The 12397-nt window shown below is 40.9% G+C and overlaps 1 protein-coding gene across 1 annotated transcript; it reads left to right on the top strand.

The window, feature by feature from the left end:
- Positions 1-1000: 1000 nt before the first annotated feature.
- On the top strand, positions 1001-11797 carry frk (fyn-related Src family tyrosine kinase). The gene is made up of 8 exons (XM_056363485.1): positions 1001-1667; positions 4763-4884; positions 6365-6528; positions 6673-6841; positions 7228-7386; positions 8994-9175; positions 9460-9625; positions 9713-11797. Exons 1-8 carry the CDS (start codon positions 1273-1275, stop codon positions 9919-9921), a joined length of 1566 nt encoding a protein of 521 aa, XP_056219460.1. The 5' UTR covers positions 1001-1272; the 3' UTR covers positions 9922-11797.
- Positions 11798-12397: the final 600 nt, after the last annotated feature.

The raw sequence follows: 12397 nt of genomic DNA on the forward strand, positions 1-12397 counted from the left end.
CAAAAGTAAACTAGGGAACAAACAAACGCAGAAACTTTCTGTACCTGTGACAGTTTCGGAAATCGGACGAACAGGGAACGAGGCGTGGGGGGAAAAACCAGAGGTGCGCACATCTGTCTGCTTTAATGGTCTGCGCACATACGGGCAATTTGGCCAAAAGGCGCCAACTTTGCTTTAAATACGGAAGACAAAAAACAGGAAGGTCGCAGTTGGCCCATGCCAGACTCTGAGAACAGTCCGGTGTCAAAACCATAGATTGTATATAAAAATGGACGTAACCTGTTGGGCTGAGAAGTGAAGAAAATGCGGAAGTGACTTTGAGTGCAATACCACCGAGGGACTCCAAAAACCGCTGGCTCCGATACACACCCACTCAAAAAACGCCAACTTCTCTATTGAAATACTCAGTCAATTATTTTTTTTCTCAGAACTCATTATGGTGTCTTTGGCTAAATCCACACCTTTCGTTCAGTGTCCCGGTTGGTCCATCTGAAAATAATCATCGAATTAATTAGATAATAGGCCTTAAAAACAGGTATTTTGGGGGGCGTTTGATTGGCACGCCTGGTCAGCAATGACTGATCAGCTGACGAGGCAAGCCGGGAGGAGCAGACACTGGGGGAGAGCTTGGGTCTTTTAGAATCGGTTGTGTTAAATTTCAATTATTTATTAATAATAATAATAAATAAACAATAATAATTAGATTAGTCCACTTCCTTTGGCTGAGGTGAAAAAATGCTTTATCACACAGGATGACTGTAAACTGTTGCAGCCGCCCATAAGTGCTGGAGGTGAGGTGCGTAAAGTCCAGGAGCCGTTACTCATCATTTTATTATACAGTCTGTGGTCTGTATCTACAGTGAGGTAGTTTTGGTGCTGTCCTCCAATATGGCCGCCAGAGGGCACACGGCGTCACCTGGATGAAGGTGACGTGAGCCGCTCCCCATTCCTCCGCAGGTGCAGGTGATTGGCACAGTGGCTCTTGAACCGTGAACTCCAGACCCGGTTCTCTGACCAGGAAACTTGACATTTTATCTGCAGTCACTTCCCGCACTGTGTGTCTTATTTGCCGGGTGTGTGTGTCTGTGTGTGTTTGTGTGTGTGTGCACGTCTGAGGCCAATGACCGCTGCCAGTCTGACTCTGGGATTATTAAAATGAGTTTTTATTTCATGGAGCGTGGACCATGAGTGAGGAGAAGGGATATTCCTACACTGTTTCCTGACTTTTATTCCCTGACTCGGAATGAGCTGCTGTGATTGACGAACCGCGCCATGGAGATCCAGAATAGTTTTTCTGCGTGTTGGCAGAGGTTTCTGGCGTGTTTTAAAAAGCCGGGTCAACCTGCAGGTGAGACCAGCTTCAGAGGGAAGAAAACCGACACGGTGATTGAAAACCCGATCGCTGAAAACACAGAAGTGGACTCTGCTATTAAGAGACCTTTACCGCGGACGCCGGTGCAACCCGTGGACTATTACATCGCCCTGTATGATTACTCCGCCCGCACCGAGGAGGACCTGAGCTTCAACGCCGGGGACACTTTGGAGGCTCTGGACAAGAGTGCTGGGGATTGGTGGTTCGCCAAAGCCCTCAGCGGGGTCTCAGCCTCCAAACAAGGATACATCCCCGCCAACTATGTTGCACCTGTGGAGAGTATTGATGCAGAACCGTAAGTATTGCTGCTTATGATCATATTAACTTGATAATACAGAATCCTGTGAGTTTGTTTTCCAACTAAAGTCATTGTTTCAATCAATCAATCAATCAATCAATCAATCAATCAGACTTTATTTGTATAGCACTTTTCATACAAACAATGTCATACAAAGTGCTTTGCAGAATAAGCAATAAAAACCTCACTCACACACACACACACACACACACACACAGAGAACAATAAATGACCATGTAATAATTAAAAACAATAAAAAAGAAAAATAAGACAGTAATAACAGGAAATGAAGAAACTATCATCAATCGCACATATTTGCACTGAGGAAACACTGGAGACAATACTGACAGACTGATTCAAATAATAGAATACTAAATTTGATAAATAAGTTGGAGGAAAACCATCAAGAGCTTTAAAAACCAATAAAAGGATAAATCAGTTGACATGACATGAATATAAAATCTGATAGCAGGTTGTAGCTTGTTTTTGTGTCTTTTAGGGCTGAAAAATGTTTCCAGTCTTGAGTAAACAAGTTAATTATTCTGCGACCAGGAAGTCTGTCCTCACAGGTTAATAATTCCCAGGAAGGCAGGGCTCAGAAAACACAAGATCATACATAGTGCACTAAAGGCCTCGGTTTCCTGGCATTTCTTTTAACTACTATTTAGCGTGGCTTCATGTTTGTGAGCAGAGACTGAAACTGGTTTTGCAACAAAGCTCAATTTAGCAGCAGGAAGCCAATTGAGTATTCTGTGAAAGGCCTTGACATGTTCAGATGACCCAGTATAACTGGAAAGCATAATATTACCTTTGTAGACAATGTTTTCAACAAATAAAAAGTGTGTGTTCAGCTGATCTGTTGTAAAACGTTAGCATCACAGAAAAGTGATGGTGCACTCTCGGCCTACTTAACATCTCCAGTGAAACCTGTTTCTGCTCGGCTTTACTCCAGTTATTCCTGTTTTGTTTACAAGTGTGAATAGTTTTTATTCCCTTGATCCGTCCAGGTGTCATTTGCGGTCATAGTTTCACTGAGTCACAGACTTGATGGATATGATATGAGATGACGTCGAGAGGAATTCTTTCTGTAACACACTGACTTTTTTTTGTAGAATCATGCTGTTTATCAGAAACATATCTGAGGATCAGACTCATGTTACATTAAAGCCTTACACCTTTCAGCGCTGTAATAAGGGTTTCCCAATAGCATACATCAGTGCATCATATTTCCATTTTTGTGTGAAAGGTCCCATATAGTCTAAAGGTCTCTGTCCATGTGTAGTGTGATTATAGATCAGGTCTAGGTTCTTTATTAATACTGTGAAAGTATCAGTCCACAAAGACCTGTATTCAGAAACTGAGCCTCAAAACAAGCCGTCAGGACTTCTGGAATGTTGTGATGTCACAACAAATCAGTCACTGCTCTCAGCCAAGCCCTAAGCCCCGCCCACCTGGACCCACCATCCAGCCTTGCAGGGTTTGGTTTCTCTGAGTGATTTACCTGCCCGGGCATGACATAGTTTAGTGTAATGCATCATGTAAGACCAAGTTAGGGTGAACAATATGCAATAAAAAAAATCTGATTTTGACAGATATTGCAATACGAGTCATGATTATAGCGGCAATGGTCATTTTTGAATTTAATTTTCAAGTGATGATAATGTGATTTCTTTTTTTCTTTTTTTTGCTGCAGTATGTACCAAACAGTCATATTGCGATTTTTGATAATATTTTGATTACTCGTTCATCCTTAATAGAAGTAAATAATAAAGGCCCTAAAGGATAATGCTGGCCTTATTTCTTATTGTCAACAGACTTCATGAGAAACCAACACAAGCAGTAATTTGTGCGTCTCAGAGTTGAGGAGATTGTCTTGTTCTTACAGTAATTCAGTGTCTTGATTGATTACAGTAGGAAGGGAAGGTCTGCAACAATGAATTTGTTCTTATTTGAGCTATGGGTTATTGTGGATTAAATAAATGTTGTTGATTTTCCAAGAAGTAGTGGAGAATGTTTGTCGCTTCGAGGCCTCCTTGTGATTTTCCATTTTTGTAATGTTTTAAAGTTAGATTTAGTTTTTGCAGTAAAGTCGAGTTGTTAATGAGTCGGGCGCTTTGAGCTGTTTGTCGATCGTCGTGGTGGGAAGCAGTGAAAACAAATAATTAATCTGAGGTAGTTTTCATTTCAGCTGTAGAGATTAGCTCACTGAGGGTGAGTAGGAGCGCAGTCAAGCGTTTGAAGTCGTCTTCTTTTTCTTTTTCTTTTTTTAGCAAAGGGGAGTAATTGAGGTCGAACAGCTCTGACAGTCTGGGAGAAATATTAACGCCTAGATATTTTGTGTTGTCATTGTTACGTTTCCCTTAGTGACACGTAAGTAAGAGTTCTGTACTGATGATCTATACGGACTCATTTTATGTTGTGAATACATCCTGAATTCCTTCATGTTGTCTTTTTAATAGTTTGTGGACAACAGTCGAGCTCAGTGGCACAGAGGAACACAATATCTGTTAGTAAGACATATTCATAGTCAGTTTGAGGTTTTCAGTGGATTTATATCACCTGAATCTTCCTTTAGCACTAGATTTTAAAAACTTTTCATTGAGTAAAAATCATACGGTGTAGTTGGTGTTAGTAAGACTATTTGAAATTAGTCAAATCACCAATGAACACAGTGAATCTTATTGCCCAATATTGTATAATATTGAATATCGCCATGTTTTCCACCAAATTTTTCACAAGATTTAAAAAATAAATAAATAAAAATCTTTATTTTTTGCAGTTTTACAGTCTGCCCTGCTGCTGAGTCTGACCATCAGTTCACTGCTTTGCTGACTGTACATTACACTTTGAACTGCTGTTTAGTGGCAGCATTGCTTTTCCTGAAACATAAAATCCAATAATATAATTATATTATTAAAAAAAATTAAAAAACACCTGAAATATAAAACACAATAATATAATTATGTATTATAAAATGCATAATATTGTATGTCGTCATATTTGGGCTGGACTTATAATATTATTATTGGTTTTCAGAAATGGCTGAAATGTGTTTGACCACCTTTCGCTTCTTTGCTTGCTCTGATTGGTAGATGGTATTTTCCGGAGACCAAAAGGCAGGATGCGGAGAAGATGTTGCTGGCTGAAGGGAACGAACATGGAGCCTTCCTCGTCAGAAACTGTGAAAGTCAGAAAGGAGAGCTCTCCCTCTCGGGTGAGCCAAGACAAGAAGCTACATTAGCAACACAAAGTCCCCACTGAAACCAAATATTCACCACTTTTTATTAAAAACATTAAAGAAGGATTATGTCACTGTTGAAGTATGAAATGACAAAATCTTCAAAGTAAGTAAGCAATAAAACACACACTTGTTTAATTTAGCTGAAAAACTTGGGTGTAGTAGCTTACGGTGGCTAACGTTAGCAAGCTTTGTAAGCTACATAACTAAGTGGGACTGGGTGAGGTGGGGTGAGGTGGGGGGGGTATTCCTCCTATAATGCATGCTACAGATGAGATATTTCATAATAGTTTCGGGGGGGTGCCTCACCTCAGGAGAGCGTGCAGGATATAATGTAAAAGAATGCTTCAGAAAATGCAGTGTTTTCTTTACATCATAAACAACCAAGTCGTTGAGTGTGATACTGTTCTGCTACATTCACTGTGACTATTGTCCACAGTTTGGGAAAAGTCACCACAAATGCTTTAGTGTTAGCTTGTTAGCTAATTTTTACCGATAGCCCTACAGCTAAAAACAGAGCTAAACAAAAACAGAACTTTTTTTTTTTTTCTTGTAGTTAAATATTTACCCAGAAAAGGTCTGAGAAAAACTTTCCTAAAAACAATCACATCACACGCAAATGTGAGTTGTACAATTGTATTATTCCACACCATCAATATCTTTGATACGAAATCCTCGTACACAACCTTTTAATAGCACATTAGCTGACTAACATCTTATATATGTTTCTCATGTGAAGACGTGCTGGTCGGCATTCTGCCGCCACAAAACTCACACTTCATCCACAAGCCGTGTTCAGTGACTCATTTGTTCCTCAGTCCAGATGATTGATGGTTTGAAGGTCATCAAGTTAAATAAATAGTCTCTGCTCAAATAAAACCTGTGCGATAACTTTATCTCTCGCTGCTCTAATCTGTCTTTTCACTGGCCTTGCTCTTTCCATTACAACTGAATTCTTTCCATGCCCATTCATTAAAGCTAGTTGATAATCTACTTAATTTCACAGCCAGTAGACTCAGATTATTTCACTGATTTTAATCAGTTAAACAGTTGTTCTATCACAACACAAAATTGGAAAACAATACTTCTTAATACTAATTTATATGGACTATTAGGGCCACAATGAGGGGAAAAAAATTAATCTGAAATTTTGAGAATAAAGTCATAATATTACAAGAATTTAAACTGTAAAATTTTGAGAGACAAAAACATAATTTATATGAATATTACATCAACCAATCAAACAGGTGAAAGGACAGTGCTTCACATGAGTCAAATATAAAACATCCAAACAGATAAAAGTGAAATATAAATGAAAACCAAGCAGATATCACACAATAAAAGCTGTTTTTATAAAAATGTGTCTTTAAGAAGTGAGATGTGTCGGTTCAGTCTCACCTTACTTGTGTAGTTGTTGAGTCTTGAGTAAATGACTGGATGCTGACTTGTCTTTCAGTGCTGGACAGTGGGAGGGTGAAGCATTACAAGCTGAAAAAACTGGACAACGGTCACTACTTTGTGTCCAGGTCGAGATCCTTTCTGACACTGAGGGAGTTAGTGGAGCATTACTCCAAACAGGCTGACGGCCTGTGTGTGCGTCTGGGTGAACCATGCAAAAAGGTAAAACGCACGATAAGCTACAACACGAACTGGAGCACATGCTGTTTATTTTTCTAAATTCTATTATTGCGTTGTTGCTATTATTTATAGAGTATAATGGCAAATTGTCATCTGCGTAAACAGTGACTCTTCCTGCCCTTGTAGAGCGAGGCCCCACAGACTCACGGTCTGTCCTACAACACTGTGGACCAATGGGAGATTGACCGCAACTCCATCAAACTGCTGAGGAAGCTGGGAGCCGGTCAGTTTGGCGAAGTGTTCGAGGGCCTGTGGAACGAAACCACAGCAGTCGCAGTGAAGACCCTCAAACCCGGTACAGCAAATTATCATTTTTATTTGCATAGTAGCATTCTGAAAAGCTGCAAACGAAAAGTGACGGCACGGTGGTGCAGTGGTTAGCACTGTTGCCTGACGAACCTGCAGACCGGCCACTAGAGTCTGGCTCCAACAGTGAGTCAGTCCCCACAGACTCCCATGTTAAATAATAAATAAACATGTTTACAGCCTGGTACCAAAAACTGTTTTGGTCTCTAGAGCTAATTTCCTCCTTCATGACACCTGTTTATATAACTCACCTGTTTACATTTTATTTGGGACTAAAGTTGTGTATAATTGAGGGCGTGGCCTCTTTGAGTGACAGGTGGGTGAGCGAATGCTGTGTATTGGCAAAGGTGACGCTGATCTCAACACCTTTCCCAGGTACCATGGATCCTGAGGACTTCCTGAGAGAGGCTCAGATGATGAAGAGGCTGCGGCACGCCAAGCTCATCCAGCTGTACGCCGTCTGCACCATGGAGGACCCCATCTACATCATCACAGAGCTGATGAAGAACGGCAGCCTACTGGAGTACCTCCAGAGTAAGACGGCCTTGTTTTCATCTATACGTGTTGATTGCGAGCGACGGATACTCTATGACGGGACCAGAGTCCAGTGCTACAGCTGCTGCGGCTCTTTGAAAGTCTGCCCACCTGTAGCAAAGGGTCCGGCTGCGGCTCAGACATTTATACCAGGGAAAGAGAAGCAGATCCTAAACCTAAACTTCATCCACATCCACACATATTTCACATTATAAACCTTTATTTTTTTATGTAGTCTCATCCAGCTGTCTTTAGAAAACTGATTTTTATCTTTAAAAAGATGTTAATACTGGACAGAGTGCTCGAGGGATACATTTTAAATAACGCCGAATCATTAAAAAGGTGAGGCTCCACAGTCTTGTTTTCCAGACTTCTGGTAATTAGCCCGACTGAGAGCTTCCTGGTGGCTGCAAGGAGTCCAGGATTGGCTCGTTCTGCTCTGATGTAAAAAGATAAGGACATGCACTAATGTTCCCTTAGTTTTATCTCTTGGCATCGAGCCGGCGTCGTGTGACATGTTGAGATTATTCTGAGGAAGAGAATGATTTCACTTGGTTTTATTAACAGCCAGTTAGCACTGAGTCATCTTATGTTTGTGTTTCTCAATTCATTGAGAAAATAATCAGCAGATCAGCCACCAATGAAAGTAATAAATAGTTGCAGCGGTATAGAATGACAGGGAAGGATGGACATTTTTGGATGGACTTTAACTGGTAAGTGAAGGTGTGTTAGGCAGCTTCAGCTAATTTTAGCTTTGCAGACAAACAGGATGAGCTTTTTTCTCAGACTCAGACATGGGAATTTGACAAATCAAACTGGGCTGAAGAATAAGTTCAAAATGATGATACTAAAGAACTTGGGTGGAAGACTCTGACCACTGTTTCACCGTCCACAAGCTCGTGTTACTTTATCGCTTAATTGTTTTTTCCAGACAAAGTCCTTTTCCATAGGCTTTCTTCACAGCTGACATTAGACTTGTCACTGTCACAGCTGTAATTAATTTACTATAATGACGGCTGCATTCCTCTTTAGCTGCGTCAGTTTCAGGGTACAGGTTCTGTGTCACTGGAATAATGCGGCCATTATTGATGGTGTTGATTCCATTCGTGGTATTCCTGCTATGACATGAGATCATAATGTCTGCTTTGTTTAAATCTTTATAAACCTCAAAATGACACAGAGAAACCATCTTCTCCTGCGTGGAAATGATATAAAACCCAGCATGCAACAGCTCGGAGTTCAATTTTACAGTTTCACTAACTCATGCCATTGACATTGATCAGCTCCAGCTACATATTAGTCCACAGAAATCAACAGTCGCTGAGGAGGAGCCTGAGAGAGGAGATGTAAATTGCGCTGGTTTTTGGTTCTTAAAACCACAAATATATCTTCTTCTTCTTCTTCTTCTTCTTCTCTTCTTCTTCTTCTTCAAATTAAACAGAGGACAAGAGGAAAATATGGGACCTTTTTAAATAAATCTTTGCAGTACAAGTCGTATATGTCAAAAGAAAACGTCTTTGTGCCACTTCCTTCTTCCTTCTTTGCTAAACATCGTACTTGAATCCTGTGGCTGTGACTCATCATGTGGATCTCTGCCTTGGTTACAGAGGACAAGGGGGCCACGCTGCGTTTCTCTGACCAGATTGAAATGGCCGCCCAGGTGGCGTCAGGCATGGCCTTCCTGGAGCTGCAGAACTACATCCACAGAGACCTGGCAGCCAGGAACGTCCTGGTGGGCGAGAACAACATCTGCAAGGTTGCTGACTTTGGCCTCGCCAGAGTCTTCATGGTGGGTTCTGACTTCTAAAGTGCTAAAGCGCATTGCGGGGATGACGTATGTTTGTTGACCGACCCGGATGTTGGCGTCACCCTGGTTCCAATGTCTCTAATCTCCGAGTATGTAGTATTTAGATATTACATTTTGGATATCGCCCAAATCTAGAGAGTAGACTAAAGAAATATTTTGGTAAATGAAACTTTGTCCTGCCATGCTGTGACGGTGCACATCTTTACTCTCAGCTTTACGGTAAAAATCAGTATCTTATTTATTTTTGTGTCTTGTTTTGTTCCTAGAAAGAGAATGAGAATGTGTACGAAGCCAAAGAAGGATCAAAGTTTCCCGTGAAGTGGACCGCTCCAGAGGCCATCCACGACAACAAGTTCACTATAAAATCTGATGTTTGGTCCTTTGGGATTTTGCTGTATGAGATCATGACATATGGTCAGATGCCTTACCCAGGTATCACCTTTTATCAGCTTTGTCGTACATCATTTAGAAAATGAGTCCTGGCAGGTCTGTGATCATGTCCCTCTCTGATTGTTGCAGCCATGACCAACTACCAGGTGGTCCAGAGGGTCCCCCAGGGCTACAGGATGCAGTGCCCCCCCAACTGCCCCAAAGTCATGTATGACATCATGATGGACTGCTGGAAGGGGAACGAACAGGACCGGCCCACGTTCGAGACCCTGCAGTGGAAGCTGGAGGACTTCTTCGACCTGGACGTGACCTCGTATGACGACGCCAGCCGTTATTAGCAACACTCCAAAAAAACAAAAACAAACAAAAAAAAAAACACACTCTGAATCAAAATCAAACTCACTTCAATACAAACACGAACTAAGCTGATATTTTTTTAATGAAGCAGGAGATTCAAATGTAATTTTAAAAAAATCCACTCAGCCAAATGAAGGATCTAAAATGTTTTGACATGCACATGGTAGAAAACTGTGACTGTGACTGACACACAGCTGTTTGCGACACTCCTGGTGTCTCTTCGCTTGACAACTGAATGCACTTTCCAGACAGGCTGTACATGTGTTCAGCCTAACGCTTCAAAAGAAAAAAAAAAAACTCACTCGACTGGAAGAGGCGTCTTTTCAGCGCAGATGAAAAGCTGCTGTGTCCATCCTGAGGAACCGGTTCTTCTCGCACTCGAGCGTAGGGCACATTGTTTCCACTGCCGAGCTTTCACCGGAGGATCTGAGTAATGTTCGCCCACTGGCTCAGTCTGCAGAGTGAGTGGAAAGACTGAGCTCATTCCTGATCGCATACGTACTGTAACTATCTGAGGAGATCTTACCGTCTTTAGCCCCAACAGATTATCTCCTCATTTACAAACTGCTACTCTTTTTCTTACATAAAACATGACATCACTCGAGAGTCGGGTCCACGCCATTCGAGCTTTTCTCTTCAGGCCACCGTAGCAGGTGCTACAACAGAGATGAAAACAAAAGAACATGGTCAGGTTTGTACGGAGTCCCACAGGTGTCAAATTTACATTAAATGATATTAACATTTTGCCAATTATTTGAAGCTGAATATATTGTTTGTTTTTGTTTTTTGTTTTTTTTGTCTGAGCAACATTGGCATTCATCTTGAGTAGAGTTTGTGTCCTTTTAGCTTTTGTTTTGGTCTCTACTCTCCCCTGAGGAAAACGATCTGACTCTTTAGCTGCTAAACGTTCCACTTTATTCGCCAGCGAGTCATTAGCTGTTTGTGCCGTTTGGTGCTGGACAGGTGGTGTATTCTTGTTTTAGAAAAACCTGCACATTGTGGCTGGAAAGGAAGAGACCAATGAGTAAATCAAAAAGTTTCAGGCCATAAAATCAAGAAAATTTGCTAAAAGTTGTTGGTTTTTTTGTTTGTTTTTTCCATTTTTAATATGAAATATTGATTTGAGGAATATCAAAGATGACTTTAAAAATCCAAAATACACCCATTTAATTCCATCCAAAAAATCCCCCCAATTTTTTTTTTTTATGGTTTGAGAACTTTAACTTTCACAAGAAGACTCAAATATAAAGTGTAGCAGCCGGAGCTGAAGTTGTAGGTTGTCGTGTTTTCTCCGGTCAGGGTTGGGGAGCAGCACTCGAAGTCTTGCTGTCGGTTAGCTGCACGTTTACCACTGTGTAGCCTAATGCTAATGTACTGCAAAAATAAACAGGGAAAGTTGCACAATCTAATCTAGTTCTGATTTTGGATGGAGATACGAGGATGTGCTTCAGATTTTACCCGTTAAACGTTGTTGTATTATGTTTGACATCCTGTATGTTGATGGTTGTTTAACACTGTGCTCTGTTAAATTGTCGCACAAGTTATTTTGAGTGTATTTCTTCTTGATACTGACAGGGCCACATGGTTTTATTGGCTTACCAAGAGTTGCTTGCAGCCCTGAACAATGTGACTTTCCTCAGTAACTACCACACGGCACATTTAATCAGACGCTCGGACACGTTTACCGAAGATGTCAAATCAGCTGGATTATCTCTCTTCCTCTGATGTTTTTAGTATCTTGAACAAGCTCCTGTTAATTGTACATTATAACCATGCCAGTGTTTATAGGTAATCATACTGTATTTTATTGTAATTATCCTTTTATTCGTAAGATAATTAAATGAATTATATTTAGTACGATCTTGGTTGTGTTGTTTCATTTGAACTGCGGTTCTATGAATTCGGTACGTCAATGTAAACACCAATCAGACGGCAACAAGGGAATTATGGAGAGTATATTAGATGTGATTAAGAATGGTAATATATAAAAGCAAGTAAATCCATTTAAATATGTTTAATAAAAGTCAGTAGGCTGCAGGACTTGGTCCTATGATGGTGAGACATCTAAAATTTATACCTTAGCTTTCGATGCGTTGCCCTGGTGACCCCACACCTTCTGTTTTCCCTCCAGTGCACTGATGTCACTCTGTTTTATGAAGCTCAAGGCCTCAGTAATTCACATCCAGGTTGTCCTGCTGACAGTTATGTTGATAACTTGGAAAAACAACCTCTCGCTCCGACCCTTCAGTATTGACTCGAGTCCTGTTGGTGCTCGAGAGCTTCTCCAGTGTTTGTTTCCGTCTCTTGTTTATTCCTGTTTTCACATCACGTGTTGTCTGCAACTGTCTCGCCACCTCCCGTCTGTACAAATTATGTCCCTGAGTTTTGTTTTTTTTGGAGGTTTCCTCTTCTTCTCTTCTTTTCACATATGTCTTTTCTGTGTATATATGACGTCTA

The sequence above is a fragment of the Seriola aureovittata genome, chromosome 19 (assembly GCF_021018895.1).
Source record: "Seriola aureovittata isolate HTS-2021-v1 ecotype China chromosome 19, ASM2101889v1, whole genome shotgun sequence".
NCBI classification, from domain to species: domain Eukaryota; kingdom Metazoa; phylum Chordata; class Actinopteri; order Carangiformes; family Carangidae; genus Seriola; species Seriola aureovittata.